General features: G+C 37.4%; 1 protein-coding gene across 3 annotated transcripts; it reads left to right on the top strand.

The window, feature by feature from the left end:
- Positions 1-253: 253 nt before the first annotated feature.
- On the top strand, positions 254-14,194 carry BAG1 (BCL2 associated athanogene 1). Of its 3 annotated transcripts, XR_002086201.1 has the most exons (7): positions 254-376; positions 528-610; positions 1,332-1,445; positions 1,955-2,062; positions 2,218-2,355; positions 7,457-7,522; positions 11,008-11,051. XR_002086201.1 is itself a non-coding variant. In XM_019472328.1 (6 exons), the coding sequence occupies exons 1-6, from the start codon at positions 313-315 to the stop codon at positions 13,583-13,585; spliced, it is 522 nt and encodes a 173-aa protein (XP_019327873.1). In that variant the 5' UTR covers positions 254-312; the 3' UTR covers positions 13,586-14,194. The 3 variants fall into 3 exon arrangements, 2 of the variants coding, with proteins under 2 accessions (XP_019327873.1, XP_019327874.1); XM_019472328.1 differs by lacking the exons at positions 2,218-2,355; positions 7,457-7,522 and adding an exon at positions 13,496-14,194 and having other exon boundaries at positions 11,008-11,070; XM_019472329.1 differs by lacking the exons at positions 7,457-7,522; positions 11,008-11,051 and having other exon boundaries at positions 2,218-2,364.
- Positions 14,195-16,614: the final 2,420 nt, after the last annotated feature.

The raw sequence follows: 16,614 nt of genomic DNA, 5'->3' as shown, positions 1-16,614 counted from the left end.
TGTGCCAGTAGAATACGCCTGATCCAACTCTTCAGGTTATTAGAATGTAAAACAAAATTTTGAGCTGAGGTAAGTCACTCCAAGAGGAAGAAAATGCGATAGAATCCTTTGATTGAAAATTATGATTGTACATGAGAATCAGTGATTTGAGAACTTTCTGCATTAATGGAAATAAATTCTAGAAACGGATTCCCTGTAATATTTTCTAAGTAACAATAAGTATTACTGTTACTCTGTTTTTTGTTAGGTAATGAAAAACACAGTATTCGGGTTGCTTCTCCGCAAGAAGATGGTGAACCTACACTACAAGACATGGCTGTGCTTATTGAACAAGTCACTGGAGTTCCAGTTCCTTTTCAGAAACTGATATACAAAGGTAACTTATAATCTCTCAATGTTTCTTATAGATGATACCTTTCATTTTAGTCACTTTGAGGTGTCCGTGTTTTGAATGTCTTCAAAAAGACATTCTTATGCCACTAACTGTATTTTGACTGTTTTTTTTTTCTGTCTTGTTTTCCATTTAGGGAAGTCTCTGAAAGAATTGGAACAACCATTGTCAGCACTTGGTGTTAAAAATGGTTGCAAAGTCATGTTGATTGGGAAAAGGGTAAGTGTTGCCTTCGGACTTTTTTTTTTTCTCCCTTAAATTATTGTCATTTCTGTCAGTGATTCAGCTGCTCAACACAGAAACAGGTTACAGCATAAACCTAATCTTGTATACCTACCCACAAAGTTGAGTTCAATTTCATGTTGTACTGCAAATAACTCTGCAGTTTGTACATTTCTGAAATTACATTATTGACTGACTTCTCCCGTACATTATTGAGAAACTGCTGCCTAATCTGTTGCTTGTCAGTGCTCATGAACCTTAATCAGAGTGGCTGGGATTTTCTGTGGCTTTTTTTCTGGTTTAAAAAAAAAAAAAAAAAAGCTGTAGCTACTGAGTTTGCTGGGTTATTTCTAGTGAAATGACTTGTGGCTGGCTTTGCCAAGTAGAGGACAAGGTAATATCTCATGATATAAATGTTACCTCTACTTTAAAGAGGCTAAGCTATCCAAAAAAAAAAAAATTGTTTGCGCTTTTCCTTTCTCCCTTCAAATTCATCTCATTTAATGTGTTTATATACATTGCCACTTCGACTGTATTTGTAATTAGGCTTTGGAAGAAGCTTATTTGATAGGTAATAGAATACAGAAAGAACAACCACAGTGTGGTATGTATTTTAAATCAGCAAAAGCCTTTATGTCCGTATCGCCACTGTTGCTGCTTTTTAATTGCATAGTGACTCTGTTCCATAGTTGTGAATGTTGTACTTTTGAATACACAGAATAGTCCAGAAGAGGAGGCTGAATTAAAGAAGTTAAAAGATTTGGAGAAGTCAGTGGAGCAAATAGCTAATAAGTTAGAGGAAGTTAATAAGGAGTTCACAAGTATCCAGAAGGTATGCTGGTTTTGTATCATTTTATATTTTTGCAAAACAGTTTTGTAGGTATATTTATTTAAAAAAAAATACTGTTTAAAGGTTTTGTGTAGTCAGTAATAGGCAGCTCCTCGTAACTGTCCAAGGGGCCCGTAAAATTCTTACTGAATTTCAAATGCTATTTAGAAGTTTGCAAAATGGAGACACGGCACTGTTTGGAAAAAGGTAAATGTTGTTGCACATTGAATAAATTATATTCTTTAGATCTGGAAAAACATAAAGAGTTCTTGCAAAGTCCAAAGGAGAATGACTGTTACTTGTTTAATCTTTTAAGTAAACCTAGCAGATCTTACATTTAGCATTTCAAGGATTGATAGAATACAGATTGAGATTGGAGTCCCTATCATACTTGAAACTACAGAAGTAGTAAAAGATGTTTTCTGCTGTGATGGATTGGCAGATTTTCTAAGCTGAGTATTCTGTGGGGTATGGAATAACTTTGTCTTTCCTTCCCTCTTTTTCCTCCTCAGGGATTTTTAGCAAAGGATCTCCAAGCAGAAGCGCTAAAACAGCTGGACAAGAGGATAAAAGGAACTGTGGAGCAGTTCATGAAGATCCTGGAACAGATTGATGCCATTGTAAGTAAATAACCACAGAAGAGGGTCAAATCCCAACAGAAACTTACTGTTAAAAATATATCTTTCTTGTGATTTGATATTTTAAAATACTAACAAATTTATTTTGGCTTTGAAAATTAGTTAATTGGTTTGCTCATTTTTTCTTTAATATCCAGCTCTTGCCCCTGTATGTCTCCAAAAGACTACTTGGCAGCATCTATTTCTAAATGGTGACATTAATGCCTGTGTATGCATCCCCATTCTACAGAAGAGCTTCATTTGGGGCAGCAGCCTGTTAAGACTACATGAAATGGGTATCCTTTACTCAAGTTTTACCCTTTAAGTTTGTCTTGGCAAACTTTCATGTTAAACTTCATGGTAACAGTAAAGGTCTGGAAAAAAAAATCAGATACACTTTGTATTCTATATTGCGTAAGAACAAGGAGATCCTGAAGACTGAAGAATTTTCTGGTCAGTCTTATGTGGACTGACAGTACTTTTATTTGAGATGCCTGCGTATGGAGGACTGGATTCTTTCTTTGGAATGTACTGGGGTATATCCAAGTGCTTCACAGTCATTAATGGATCATAACCTTACAGTGTATTTCCAGAGTATAATATATATCTTCCTGTATCATGTAGTAGCTGAGAGCTAGGTGAGAATAAGGGACTTGTGCAGAGATAAATAGAGGATTATGGCAACTAGGGTATTTCCTTATAATGTTTCTCTGTCTGCTGGTCATTCTCTGTAAACTTCATTATATAATTACGTTGCATATCACGATCATACTATCCTGCTCTGAAGGAAAAATGCTGGTTTTCTGTGGTAGTGATGTCTTTGGGTCTACTCCTTTGCACAGTGACCCTTTATGGGATTGTTTCAGAAAGATTCCATGCAAATGCCTATAATTGGTGAACCAAATGTAGTTTAATTGATGGACGCTTTGAAAAAGTTCAGCAGCAGACTAAATCATAGAGTAATAATTTGAATTGGCCATCATCAAATGCTGTACAATATGGATGTGTTCCTAGGAATGGTGGGGAGCTCATTAACTTATTTCCTCCTTTCGTATTGTGCACCTTTAATGGTAAATTAGCCTTTGCTGTTTGTTATAGCCAACAGTTCTTAAATACTTTTTTTTTTAAATTGTAATATGCTAAGTATTTTAAAGTTTTAAAATTTCTCTTTTCTGCATCATATAGAGGAAAATATTTTGCTGACAGTTCTTGAATGCTGTTAAACATACAGGCTTCGTGTAACTGATTCCCTGTTTGAAGTGGCAGATTTACTATGTGTTATCATGAAAATAGCAATAAGGTGACAACTGTTTAATTTGGATGGGATTAAAGCTTATTTCTGATCCCTTCAATTTCTGATACTAAGTCCTATTTAGAAAAAAGTCAGTACTTGTATGCTGGTGTGCAATCCTGGAACCCAGCAAGCAGCTTCGAGAAAACCTTTTCACTGCTTTCTAATTAATCCAAACTGAGTTTCCCAAGTTTACTTTTCATTCTGGTACTTTTTGCATGACTTAAACAGAAAGCATGCTATTATCTATGTCCTTATCCAAAATACTCTAAATAGTACTGGACAAGGGACTTCTAGGTTTAGTACAAGATTTTAGAAGACTTGTATAACCTCGTGACTTCATGCTTAGATTTAGGAAATAATGGAGTACCTCGGCCTCAGTTTTGTCTCTTGTGGAAGTGGAGCAGCCAGAGCTAAAACTAATTATAATTAGTATCTTGTAATATCTGTAATAGTTGTTTGTTACTTTGTTGTATAAGAGCCTATGACATTGACAAGCGTCATGTTTTTAAAGCAAGAAATACATGAGGGTTTCTCTTACCAGTGATTGAAGTTATGTTACACATACCAAAGTCCGTATTTATTTGTTTTAGTAAACAAAAGGTGGCTGTGGTTTTTGTCATGAAAACTGAACTTCTGTGAAACTTCTGTGAAATCTTGCAGATGAGATACGTGTAGTTGGGTGGAACCTTTACATACAACGTAGCTGTTCAGTGTACTCGTATTATACCAGATCAGATGAACAGGCCACCAGCTTCCTGAGGTATTACTTAGCTGTACTGTAGTTGTGCAACATACAGAGGTAGCAACACAGAATGGTAATGAGGTATGTGTATGATCAATAAATGGGTTCCACTGAAGTAAAAAGTGGTAAATAGAAATGCAAAGCAGAAAAGCGTAAAGCTTCCAGAAAGTATTTTATCTGTATCTCAGAATTGTTTTATACAGTATTCAGTATTAGACGTGCTATTGATTCAATCAACAGCATGTTAAAAAAGGTAAGGGCGAAAAAAAGCGGCTGAGCGAGCTGTTTTCTGCTAAGACAGAAGAATGGATGCATTGTAGAAGTGAAACATACAGCAAGCTCACGCTATAAACGTTCCAGTTTGTTTCTTTGGCAGAATTGTTGTGAAAACTCTTTAAAGTGTCTTGGCTGTCATATGTTGTTTGGATCAATCAAAAACATCTAGCTTGGTACAAAATGAGATTTGTATGGTTATAGAGAGCTAAGGGTGAGGAAGCCTGCATATTGTTTTCTGTCTATTCTAGGGGTGTCACCCTCTTACTGTTAGCAGACAAGCTCATTAATTAGAGGAGCCGAGTCTGAAACTAATACTCCTTTTTACTGGACTCCATGTGTTCAACAACTATGAATTTAAAAGAAGTGATTTAGGAAGTGGAGAAGTAGGTCAGTAGTCATACGGTACTGGGGTAGGAGAGGAAAAAATACAGTGTTGTTACTGCCAGAGGTGTGAAAGGAAGGTCTTGAAGGGATGCTCTTGGGTAGAGCAGCTGTAACTTAAACGTTTTGACATTAAATGTGTTTAAATAGCTACTGCTTCCACAGCAGGAAGGGTGGAGGGATCTTAAGAACATCTTACAAATTTTTGAATGTTGTGACGCAGTCAGCCATTCCCATAAGCCACGGATCTTTGATGTTTTCTTCAGGAGGAATACATATTAAGTCATGTTCAACAGTTGAAGATTTGTGTGTGCGCGTCACCAGAAATGCCATTTATTTCAGCAGTTAAAACATTTGGTTCGGGAGTAAAAGTCAAAGTACACTACTCACTACAAATCTCAGTGAGTAGAACACAGAAAATCCTTGGCTTGATCAGCTGGCACAGTTTTTTAAATAACTGAAAGGCTTTTTCAAGAACAAAAAGGAAAGCTTTTCTGAGATCAGTAGGAAAATTTAAATCCACAGTCATGACCCTATGTACTTCTTGTGAGCCAGCTCTTATTTACATGAAGTCTGTCACTGATACTGCAATCTGAGAGATTACTTTGTTCTCATTATGATTTCTTACTAAATGGCAGATTTATAATCTAGAAAGACAATATTGCAGAGAACAGATTGTTCTAACAACTGAAAAAAAAGCTTTATCTTCTGAAATAGCAGTCACTAATTTTGTTTACATAAATTCACAACAAAATCACCTGTCAAATTGCATGTATCAGTATTGAGGACATTGATAAAGTTACTGACTCATAATTATGTTCTGGTGGCCCATCCTCCTTTCTTGAGGATTTTTTTTTGTTATAATTCCTCTGTAAAACTTACTTAAATTACTGTACTGTTCTGATGAAGCTTTTTTCACTGTCTCCTTGTCCCTGCTATACTTGTCATCTGGTAAATCAATACCAAATTAACATTTCAAGGATTAAAAGAAAGAAGTATTCTGAAAAAAAACATCATTGTGCCTGTAACAAACATTTCCCAGGCTTCTGGGAAGTTTTGCCACTTACAATAAGATGAAAACTTACTGCTAAACCTTTGAATTTATCTAGATAAATAAACATTTGATAAACATTTCTTATTATAATTCTTAAATCTCTTAGCAAGAATCATAAACATAAAATCAAAGCTTTTTTCTAAAGCACAAGGAGCATGAAAATACTATCATCCCTCAGTGAGGGTAGAGCCCTTAGTTACCACTTCTGCATTCAGAAAACCCGTTGACAAATGCTGCCATTTAATAGCTGCTTTTAAAGAAGTTGCTCAGCTGTCTACTTAGATAAAAAGATTGTGTCAACATAATGTGCTTCCCCAATTTACCGATTTATTTAACAATAAGTTAGAAAAAGCGAAGGGCTGGTAGTCAATAAAAACTAGACACTAAAATAGTATATGTTGTTTTGGAGTTTTAAAACAAACTACCGAAGAAGCTTCCTGTTAGATGGATGGGGTGTCAGCAAAAAATCCTTGTTTGCAACTGATTAGCACTGGTGCCATGTGTAGCGCAGTGATTTTCTTAAGCAATTTGATAACAAACCAAAAACGTTTCTAGCTATTATTGCTAGTGACTGCTAGTGTAGGAGATTGCCTGTTTTAAGAATGGTGTCCCTTTGGTTCTGATAAGATAGTCATAAATAATAAATTTGACTAGCATTTGTTCTGTTTATTAGACTACACTGATATAAAGTGGATTCAGGCATCAGGTATTACCTACTGGGGTCTATGGTTTGGGAAATAAGAAATAACCAAAGAGGAGAACAAAGATGTGGTAGTAACACTAAGCTTAAAAATCATTATTGGAAGCACTTCCAAAACAAACGGAACTTGCGCAGAGCTGAAGGTGATGTTCTGTGGCAAAGGGAGGTGGTTTTATTAGGAAATCAGCTGGGAGAAGGGAAAAGAAATTACAAGAGTCCTGTATTTCGTAAGAAGCAGTGCTCAGGAGAGAGGGATGCTGGGTTCGTAGTTAAAAGAACACTCAAGAATAGAGAGGATCTAGAGGTGGGAAAACGCACACACATGAATTTATTACTATGTAAACGGTGATTGGTTTTAAGGATTTCTTGTATAAAGCATGAGTGTTGTGCATACAAAAGATGAATCTTCGAGGATGTAACGTGTGTGTGTCTGAGACAGTGCATCTTGTCAGTGTATCTGCAGGGTGAGAACTCTTGAAGAGATGTGATGAAGCAACTCTGAATTCAGGTGTGTGGGCTGGGAGATAGCCACTGGTAACAGGGGGACTCGGGCTCTGTTTCTGGGTGGATGGGGGGCGGGGAGGATAAAGAACCTGTGCCCAGGAGTTCTACAGAAGTTCCTGGGGTGAAGCCAGCACTGCATCACTTTTGAAAGTTTAAGACCATACTTAACTGTGAGACTTGAGCAGGGTTTTGTCACAGAGAAAAGTGCAATGCAAAGAGGAGACCTGCTATAAAAATAAAAGAATTTATAAAAATAAGAATATGCTATGCAGTAGAAAGCCATATACTCATGCAAACTACTGCTCTGCAAGCAATGGTAGCACCAAAATGTAGGTTTGGCAAGAGTTTTGCATAAGCACTGCCTAGGCTTAAGCTACTCCTTCTTTAATTAAATTTGATTTTAATTAAATATTGAAATGTTATTGTGACTTAAGGTTTATTGCCAGCTTCACCTGTTAAACCCTGAATAGTTGGACAACGTATTCCTGGAGAGGAGACGTAAGCTGACTAAGGTAAAACAGAGAGACTGTGAGATTTAATTTGATGTTAAGATTTGAAAACTTTACTAATTTGATTGCAAAACACCTTTTAAGTAGCTTGATAAGTTAGTACATTTAGGCCTTCCAATTCCATATCTCTGCCAAGGGGATTACAGGGTGTGATTTAAAAAAAACCCAAAAAACCAGCTATGAAGGTGTGCAAGAAAACATAGGAGTTTGCACACACAGATGTAATTAAAAAGAGCAGTTTTGAAAAATGTTGTCAAAAATAGAAATAGACTGAATGTCCTCTCTACACTCAAAGTTCCCTCCAGTTACCAATATCTGTTTCAGAAACAGACTTTGTGTGGTAAGCCTAGCTGGCGTTCCCTGTCTGTTATTGAAAGTTAACTTAGGCCTATTCTGATGATAGAAAATTGTTTGTTAATTTGTTATTTCAGATTGGTAGGAATACTTGCATAGGCCAGAATCTCTTTCAGAAAGTACAGCCTGAAATAAGTACTCAGCAAAAGGAGATGGGCAGTGTAACTGAGCTAGTGCATAATTTCATTTTTAATTTGATTATTAAGAAATGAAAAGTCATGGGAAACTTCAAGTCATAAAAGAATTTCTGTGACAATGAGCTAACATCTTCATTTTCTGGTAAGAATCAGCCATTAATAATTAGGCCTAACCCATCTTTGTTCTTTCAGGCCATTACATATATGGAGTCAAAATAGTACGCATCAGATACAAGAAACATTTAACATAGGGAGTCATATTTTGCTAATTTTAAAAAGTGAATTGTGTTGTTGAAAACCAAGGGAAAATTAGAATGTTTTCTCGTGTGGTTGCCCGGTTCTGTGTCTAAGATCCCTTAGAATACTTCATATAACTTTATAATATTTTTAAATTTTTTTTCCCCGCTGACAACTATAAATACTCTGAAGGCCGCCTTTTTTATTTGTGAACTAGAACCGGTGTTTGAAGAGAATTCACCCACAGCTTTAAACTAACTTCTCAATTGTTTGGTAATGTCTTTGGAGCATTCAGTTTCTAAAAGAAAAGCGTGTAATACAATCTTTTCACAGTGTCCTGCTTATTGGGAGGAGACGTGGGTTTAGCGTGTTACAGTGAGCAAGGGCTTATTGCAGTACACACTACTAGAAAATACATTTGGTAAAAAGTAAAGTAGCTTCCAAAATGAACAGCTGAAAAAAAGCTGTGCTTTGGAAAATGGAGATGTGCCATTTGTAGAAAAGGAGTTTTCATTTTAGGCAGACCACTGTTGAAAATGGAGTAACAGCTTCTGAACCTATCCTGTGCTGTAAATCCAAGGATGTACGGTGACATTACGTAAATGAAGAAAGTGACCGGCGGAGAACAGGCTCCTGTAGGAGGATTTACATTGTGTGTGACAGCTACTTCTCCTCCTCTTTCTCACAAAATAAGAGGAGTTGGAAAGGATTGATAGGTGATGGAATGCACCTTAGGACAAACTGAAGGGTGTTTTTGGTATTAAGAGGACTAACATCAATTTAAAAAAACAAACAAACAAAACTCCTGTAGGAGGATTTACATTGTGTGTGACAGCTACTTCTCCTCCTCTTTCTCACAAAATAAGAGGAGTTGGAAAGGATTGATAGGTGATGGAATGCACCTTAGGACAAACTGAAGGGTGTTTTTGGTATTAAGAGGACTAACATCAATTTAAAAAAACAAAACAAACAAAAAACCAAACATAACTTTCAGTTTTTAGGTATTTCTGTCTCTGCAAGCTGACACTGCACCAGTTTGCATTTGGAAAGGTATCTCCCTTAATCCACATACTTTCTTGTGCCTCTGATACTGATGGTCTTTTTTCCACCTGAAAGAAATATGTCCAGATTCTGGTTCTTTTTCAGGAGGTGCAGTCTGACATAAAAGGTCTCTGCAAGGGAGATACCTTTTCTGATGTTGAAGGGAAGTGTTAAAATTTGATATGAGTTTTATACAGCTTAACAATGCTGCTGTTTGGGAAAACTGATACTGGAGCAACAGAAATGGAAGCTGGAACTACAGGAACAGAAGATTCTTTCTCTTGCTCATCTTCCAAAAGCAAACTAACAAAATAAACCAAAAAAAAATGACCCTGGGAAGAGGTCAGTGTAGTAGTAGTTACTCCCACTTCCAACTTTCATAATCTCCTAGGAGACAAGAAGCAGCATTGTGCATTCCATCTTCCAGCTGAGCTAGAAAGAGTGAGAGGTATTTTAAACTAGAAGTTTATGTAGCAGTAAAATGTAAGAATGTATCCCAGCTTGCTCTGTTGCGTGCCCATTTTTCTCTTCACCCGTGATGCTGGGAACGAGTGCTAAGCCTGGTGATTATTATTTCTTTGTGTGATGTCACTTACAGTGTGCTAATTACTAGGCAAATACGGGAGCAGTGTGATCCCTGAACTTCTGGGATCTCAGTGATGCCTATAGTTTCACTTCCCACGATGGACTGTTTTTTAGTGTGGAGTCTTGTGTATTTTTAACTCCTATATTAGGTTATGTGCAAGACTCCTATATTTATGACCATGTATCTTTGGCTGGACGCTAAAAGAAGAGAGCATCTTTTTTTTTTTTAATTGATTTTTATCAAAAATTATGTGTCTAAACCTCCCAGTGGGGCTTGCATTTTAGCTGAAATGAAACAGAGAGTAGTATAGGGAAACCTCTATTCTTTATATGGAGTTAGGGCGGAAAATAAAAGGTATACCTACCAGTGAGAAACTCCAAGATTTTTATGCATTTTCAACAGTGAGAGCATAACGTTTCTAAGAATGTTCACATAAACTTTACATGATGATAATCATCTGTTCTACCTGTTTCAAAAAAAAGTCATAAACCTGAGCACCATTCCCCACCAACACTCCAATTTCACACTGCTCCAAAAGGACAAAGCATATAACATTTGCTAAGATGACATACATGAATACATTGAGTGGTAGGAGTGTGGAAAATGATGCAGTTTGAATTAAATTAAAAGCTGTCAGCATGTAACACTTCACATCTCCTCCCTTCCATGAGTAGGTTGCAGAGAAGATCAGGTGTACAGCTTAAACAGAGTGGCAATGCCTGCATTACTGATGATATGTTTTAATGATGGCGAGTGCTTGAGTTAATGTGTTCGTAAGAAATTAATTCATCTTACAGTCTCTGAAAAAATCTAAAGTTGAAGCTCAGCAGAACAGTTAACATACGCCACAGTAGACGAAAGTAGTGTATGCAGTTACTGCTGTATGTTACCTAAAGGCACGTGGTAAATTTGGTAGCTCAGTTCTTCGTAATCAGCAGGCTGTATCCCAGACTTATTGAACTTACGACTTTTTCTTTTAAATTCTTTCTTGTGTAATCATCCTTACTGAGCAGGCATGGCATTTTCAGGATGCCTGTTAAGAGGATTCTTTGATACGTTCAGTTTTTGCTTTAAGTTTAATACGTTAATTTCAACATTAAGCTGCATCAACTTGTTTGTTTATTTTACTGCAGAATCTGCCAGAGAATTTCAGTGATTGCAAACTGAAAAAGAAGGGGTTGGTGAAAAGGGTTCAGGTGAGTATTTTTATTTTTTTGTTTTCCATTAATGCTGGGTACTTGTATACCAAGAGTTTGTGAAAGTGAGAGCTGTTTAGAGCTTAGATTTTTTCAGTGTTTGTTCTTACATTGGTATTTCTTATGACCTCCCTTTAAGAGGAATTTAATAGCTTTATAAAACATTATACAAAAATACAGATTTTCATAGTTCATACTGTCTTCAGATAATGTTTGTAATTTACATTAGTGGTTGGCCTTATGGCTGCCTGATGATGTAAAGTAATTCTGATAACTTGTAAAGAAAACGGGATGATTCCTCCTTTCCCCTATGTCGGTGGGCTGGAGTAATGAATGAGGAGGTCTGGGCACAAAGATGCAGTCAACTGTAACTCCTGATGGCCCTTGCTAGAGGTGTTCTTTGGAAAATGTAGCTTCTATTGCAATGTACCAACTTTCTGTGGAGAGTCACTAAACTAAAATCTGTACAGAAGAGCAGCTGTGCTGGGGGTGGATTTTTTAATTGCTTTGCCATTGTATGACGCTTACAAATTCCTAGGCATTGTTTCCTTAGAGACCTTGAACTGAAGGTTTGTTACTAAATACTGGAATTCGTCCTTCCTCCCTCCTCTCCCAAAAGCCAAACTTCCATAAATGGATGGTAACGCTACTCATATTATTGTTTTTATTTGTATTATGCTAGCTTCAGTCACAGGTTAGACTCCTGAAAATTATTTGTGGAAGTACCTTGCATTCATATGTGGAGTTGAAATGTTCTGTCTTTTACTGTAACCTTATTAAATACTTTCTATAAATGTTTCCCAATTTCTTTAAAATAGCCATCTATTTTTGGAGGAAGCCTTAGCAAGAAGTACTTCATAGTAGAAATGTTTTTTGTTATAGCTTTAGGGACAAAGTCCTTTGTACTCTGTTACAGAGGTAAGTTCAGATAATGCAAATTGAAATGAAGATGGCTGCTGGCGTAGCTATGTTATATGGGGCTCTCAACACGCTCTTGATTCCATGTGCCTAACCAAAGCAGCAAAAGTTTGTAATAGAGGTATGGCTATAACCCTCATGGCAAGCTACCAGAGCTCCACTCTTGGGTGAAGTTATTGCAGAAATAAGTGGGGCTTTGTATGAGAACTGCTGTTAAAGCATAAAACAGACTCTGTTGAGCAGAGATCAGAATTATTGTTGTGCTTTTATAGGCACAGTGTTCTGCAACTGTAGGTTATGAACCCTTTGAGGACTGCAGAAGAATCTAAGGGGTTTCAGACCAGAGCAGTCAACAACAATTTGTTTTTCCAGAGCAAGAAAATGATGGCAAGTTACGCTTATTACTCTTAAGTATTCCTGAAAGCGAGGGGGGAGCTATTAACTGCCTTCTGTTGCTGGCAATCACATTATCTTCCAGAATGGGGAGACAGATACAAAACACTTGCAGCCAGCAACTGCAATTGTTACCACCTTGACTTTTTCATCCCTCAAGTCCTTACAGAAGTGAGTTGATGCCAACTCAAGGGATTGGTTGAAGACGCATGATTCAAAACAGTGTGATGGTTGAGAAACATTCACCTGGCACAACAGTTTGCTGCTCTAGAGGGAAGGAAGTTTCTTAATGTCATTTTAATGTAAATAACATTAAATATCTGGTTTGACTGTTAAAGTCTAGTGCAGACATAGCAAAACTGAGTGCAAGACTTGTATAGATAGTGGGAGAGTCTGCTCAGAAACTGCAATGTACTCGCATACATTGGAATTGGCCTAAAAGAATTTATTGGCTTAAAGTGCTAGTGGTGTTGTGCTGTGTACAGCACAAGCAAAGTGACCAGTGGCTGCTGGCTCTTAATTGCTGTGTGTGGGTTACTATACTTGTAAGAACTTGTGGGCAGGTTCTAAGAAAGCTTAAGGTGCTGTGCTCCTTTTTGGAAAGGAGCCTTCTGTCTTTTGAGGCGCACCAGCTACTTACTGATAAAGATGAGGGTTCATGTTGCCCTGTAGTCCTGAGAAATAGAAGTGGTCTTGGTTTAATGACAGCTTGTTTTAGATTTGACTAAGTAGGTTTATCGCTTCCACCCTCAGCTACAGATGTGTGTGTTTTAGAAAGGAGTTTAAAAGTCATGTTCCAAACTGAAGCGTTAACTTGTCTGAACCTTTATGATCCTTATTGTTGTTTATGAACTTTGGATCAACTCAAAGTACTTCAGCAGCAGGACTGGTGAGGATGGGCAGCCGCGTTGTTGCCTTATCAGATACCATGCTTCTGTTGGATTCTGGGAAAACAAAATTATGAACAAGCTAGTATTAAAACTGAACTGTGGAAGGTGGTTGTTGAGTTGGCTTCTTCAAATTCATGATGGAAACTGCAGTTTCGGTTCTTAAGAAGCATCTACCATTGCTGTAATTGCATCCCAAATAACATTTGTTTGTTTCTTATTCTCAGGTTTTTCTTGCCCAGTGTGATACCATTGAAGGAAATATTGGTCAAGAAATGGACAAGCTACAGTCAAAGAATTTGGCACTGGCAGAATGAGGCATTGTCCTACGTAATTAGGAAACATAATTGCTCTATGAGCAAGAAGAAAAGTTTGCTCTTTGTTTTGGAGCACGTATTCAGCTTTTTTTTTCTTTTTTTTTTTTTTTAAGCCCAGTCTGTTAGACTGGTACTAGTCAATCCTTTCTTGCTGGTTGTCTTGTTTGCCGCTTGGTTAGACCTATTATTTTGAAAAGAAAATCCTTCCTGAAGAATTGCAGAAATAATCTTTGTGGTGAATTGTTATGTATCTTATGGGCGAATGTTTAGTTAACTAAGCTACAAAGTTTGCAGTGATGGACAATTTTGTCTGATGTGTCTTTGAATTTATTTACAGCTCAAATCAAAGAAGGTCTATAATCCTACAAGTGCCGTAAGTTGCAATTGTAGGACTTCAGCTTGATTGAAAAAGGCAAACTGAGATGACATCTGGGAAAGTCGAACATTGTAGTAGACAGTTCAGAGCAATAAAAAAACCCCTACGCATTTGTATCTACTTAATGTTTGTATACATTTATAAATATAAGAAAGCTTGACTATAAGGGAGTCGTACCTATTTTAGCCTTAAATTGTCATAATAAATGGCATGTACTGTAACATGTATGGTACTTAATTTTGAGTGGTGCTTTAAGTTGTTATTGAGCTCCTTGATACAGACGTATGTTTTTTTACATAGATTTCTGATGTACTGTGGTTTTTATAGATTATTCTTATTTTTATTGTTTGTGTTCTGTCTTGAGTTATGGTGGGAAATTAAATGAGATTACTCATGCTGCTCATATGCCAAGGGTTCAGTTCAAGCAAAGTATAACTAAGGAGCTATTTTGAAAGGTTTTTTTATACTTTTTTTCTGATTTGACTGAATTCATGATGCTGTATTTACTGGAAAATTGCAGTGATTATTTCTAGTCTGTTAAGGTAATCAGTGAATTTTTATAACATGTTACAAAGTGACATAACTTTATTTTAGCAATGCCATCTGACTGAGGATTATGACTGATTCTTGCAGTCAGATACGTGCCATGCTTAGCCTTCTCTGTTAGGTGAAAAATAAGCTTTTGCAGGAGATAGTAACTGTCAGCAGGTGCAGCCAACTTTGCAGTTGTTGGTCAGAGCCCGTAGCTAACGTACCTATAGTGGGATTTGCTTTTTCACGGATGCTTCTGGTGGGTAGGTCAGTCATCTACGCAGTGGCTGGTGAAGTATTGACTGGTAAGGAGCCTGTTTCTGTGGGGAAAGAAAAGCGCTTTCGTCTCAAATGAGTCAGACAGAGGGTGTTTAGAAATGGCCCTTAGGTAGTGAGTCTTTATCCATATGTGACTGCTTTAAGATTAGCTGTCCTTTCAAGATAAAAATAGGAAATGTCTGTTAAAAAAGAAGTTAACTTCTAATAAGTTATAAACCTTAAATAATACCTAAAGTATTATTATTAAAGTGTTATCTTTGCTGTTTGTAATTGGAGGAGCATTTCTTTAGTGAAAAATGCCATTGGACAAATGAAGTGATAGCCCTGCATTAGAAAGGGTCACTTTTATTCTAAAAATGCCTTTTGACCATATCAAGACTGGAGTATTTTTTACTGTTAACCAGTTTCTTCAAGGTTGTATTTTTTCCATATGTAACTCTCTTCTCAGCATCTCTGGAGGATTTTAAGGTCTAAACTCCTAGGAAGCTTGTCTGTCATGCTAGGAAATTGTATGTTTGGTAGGACCGTGGATATTTTTTCCTAGGCTACTAATCTGGTCATGCTGCATTTTCCCAGCACTTTAAGGTTAGGAGGAAGAAGAGTGGCTTGTAGCCATTTTTGTGAAGCCCTACCTAGTTTTGTGCTGCTACTGGACCAGATTCAGCTGACTCTTAAACCACCAGCAACACTATTGCCTAATTCAGGGGATGCAAAATTATCCACTTTCCTGTGATGGAAAGGATCCTCACCCTCTCAAATGTAAGTCCTCTAATGCATTGAACTTTCACAGGTGCATGTATAATAAGCAAAGTATCCTCTTGTGCCCATGAAGAAAACTGGGAGCTGTGGTCATGGCTAGGACTGTGTCTGTTTCTGCTCCTCCTTTGTATTTTTCTCTCTTGGGCGAGAACACTGAGGCTATAGGCAGACATCGTCTTCCCAGCACTCCTTCCCAGAAACTGCTGCTTCTTGAGATGTGCTTGTGTGAGTACATCCTCAGCCTGTCTCAAAGCCAGGTGGATTAACTTTAAGATGTTCCATAGTAGACCTTTTGATAATCTGGTACTTTGAGGCAAAGAGAGCGATGATGAACCTGTCCCACCAGCATGTCTGGATTCAGCAAAGGGTGCGAGTCCTGAGCTGAAGGTACCTTACAGTGGTAACTCCTGGTATCAGTGTGTTCGGTTTCTAGGACAAAAGTATGTGTATGAAGACAAACTTTTGCAGTATAAAATTTTTTGTCTTCCAAATACAAAAATGAGTTGATTCGTTTTGGAAAACGGATGGTTGTATTTAGAGTTCTCTAAGACCTTCTAGAGTGGATTGACTTTTATACTTAATTTTGAAAGAGGAGCCCTACACTTCATTTTTTCATAATAGCCTTAAATTTCAGTAAAAGCAAACTTGTGTGCTTTTGAAAAGTGCAGCAGACTCCAGTTGTGGGAGGAAGGGGAAGGAAGAGGAGATTTTAAATATTCGTCAGAATTTGTAAAGGTAAACATAGATCTCAATCAAGCTTAAGATATTCTCACTGATTCTGTAGTCTAGGTGTACTGTGATACCTATTGTGCTACTGAATCATTTCCCCACCCCAACTATCTGCCCTGATCATGTCAAAAGAGAAGTGACTCCCTCTTTGCCTTAGTTACACTTACCCCATCGTCTTCCTCCAGTTGCTGTGCTGCTCTGGCTGTGTTTCCACACCTGGGATTTGCTGGCCGGGCAAAATGTCTTACCACAAAAGTTTGCCTTTAGTGAAAATAGAGATCGAATCACACACTTCCCTGTTCCCCCTTTCTCCCCCAGCTCCCTATAAGCTGTTGTGTGAGACGAACCAAACCCG

Source organism: Aptenodytes forsteri, unplaced genomic scaffold, assembly GCF_000699145.1.
Source record: "Aptenodytes forsteri isolate BGI_AS27 unplaced genomic scaffold, ASM69914v1 Scaffold114, whole genome shotgun sequence".
Classification (NCBI taxonomy): domain Eukaryota; kingdom Metazoa; phylum Chordata; class Aves; order Sphenisciformes; family Spheniscidae; genus Aptenodytes; species Aptenodytes forsteri.
This window is presented reverse-complemented; position numbering and strand designations above follow the sequence as displayed.

Excerpts from the sequence above, each read along its gene's own strand:
- BAG1 (XM_019472328.1), top strand. The coding sequence starts at position 313 with ATGGCTGTGCTTATTGAACAAGTCACTGGAGTTCCAGTTCCTTTTCAG. Across the intron at positions 1,446-1,954 it reads AGTTCACAAGTATCCAGAAG|GGATTTTTAGCAAAGGATCT; the intron begins GTATGCTGGTTT and ends TTTCCTCCTCAG. Across the intron at positions 11,071-13,495 it reads GGTTGGTGAAAAGGGTTCAG|GTTTTTCTTGCCCAGTGTGA; the intron begins GTGAGTATTTTT and ends TCTTATTCTCAG.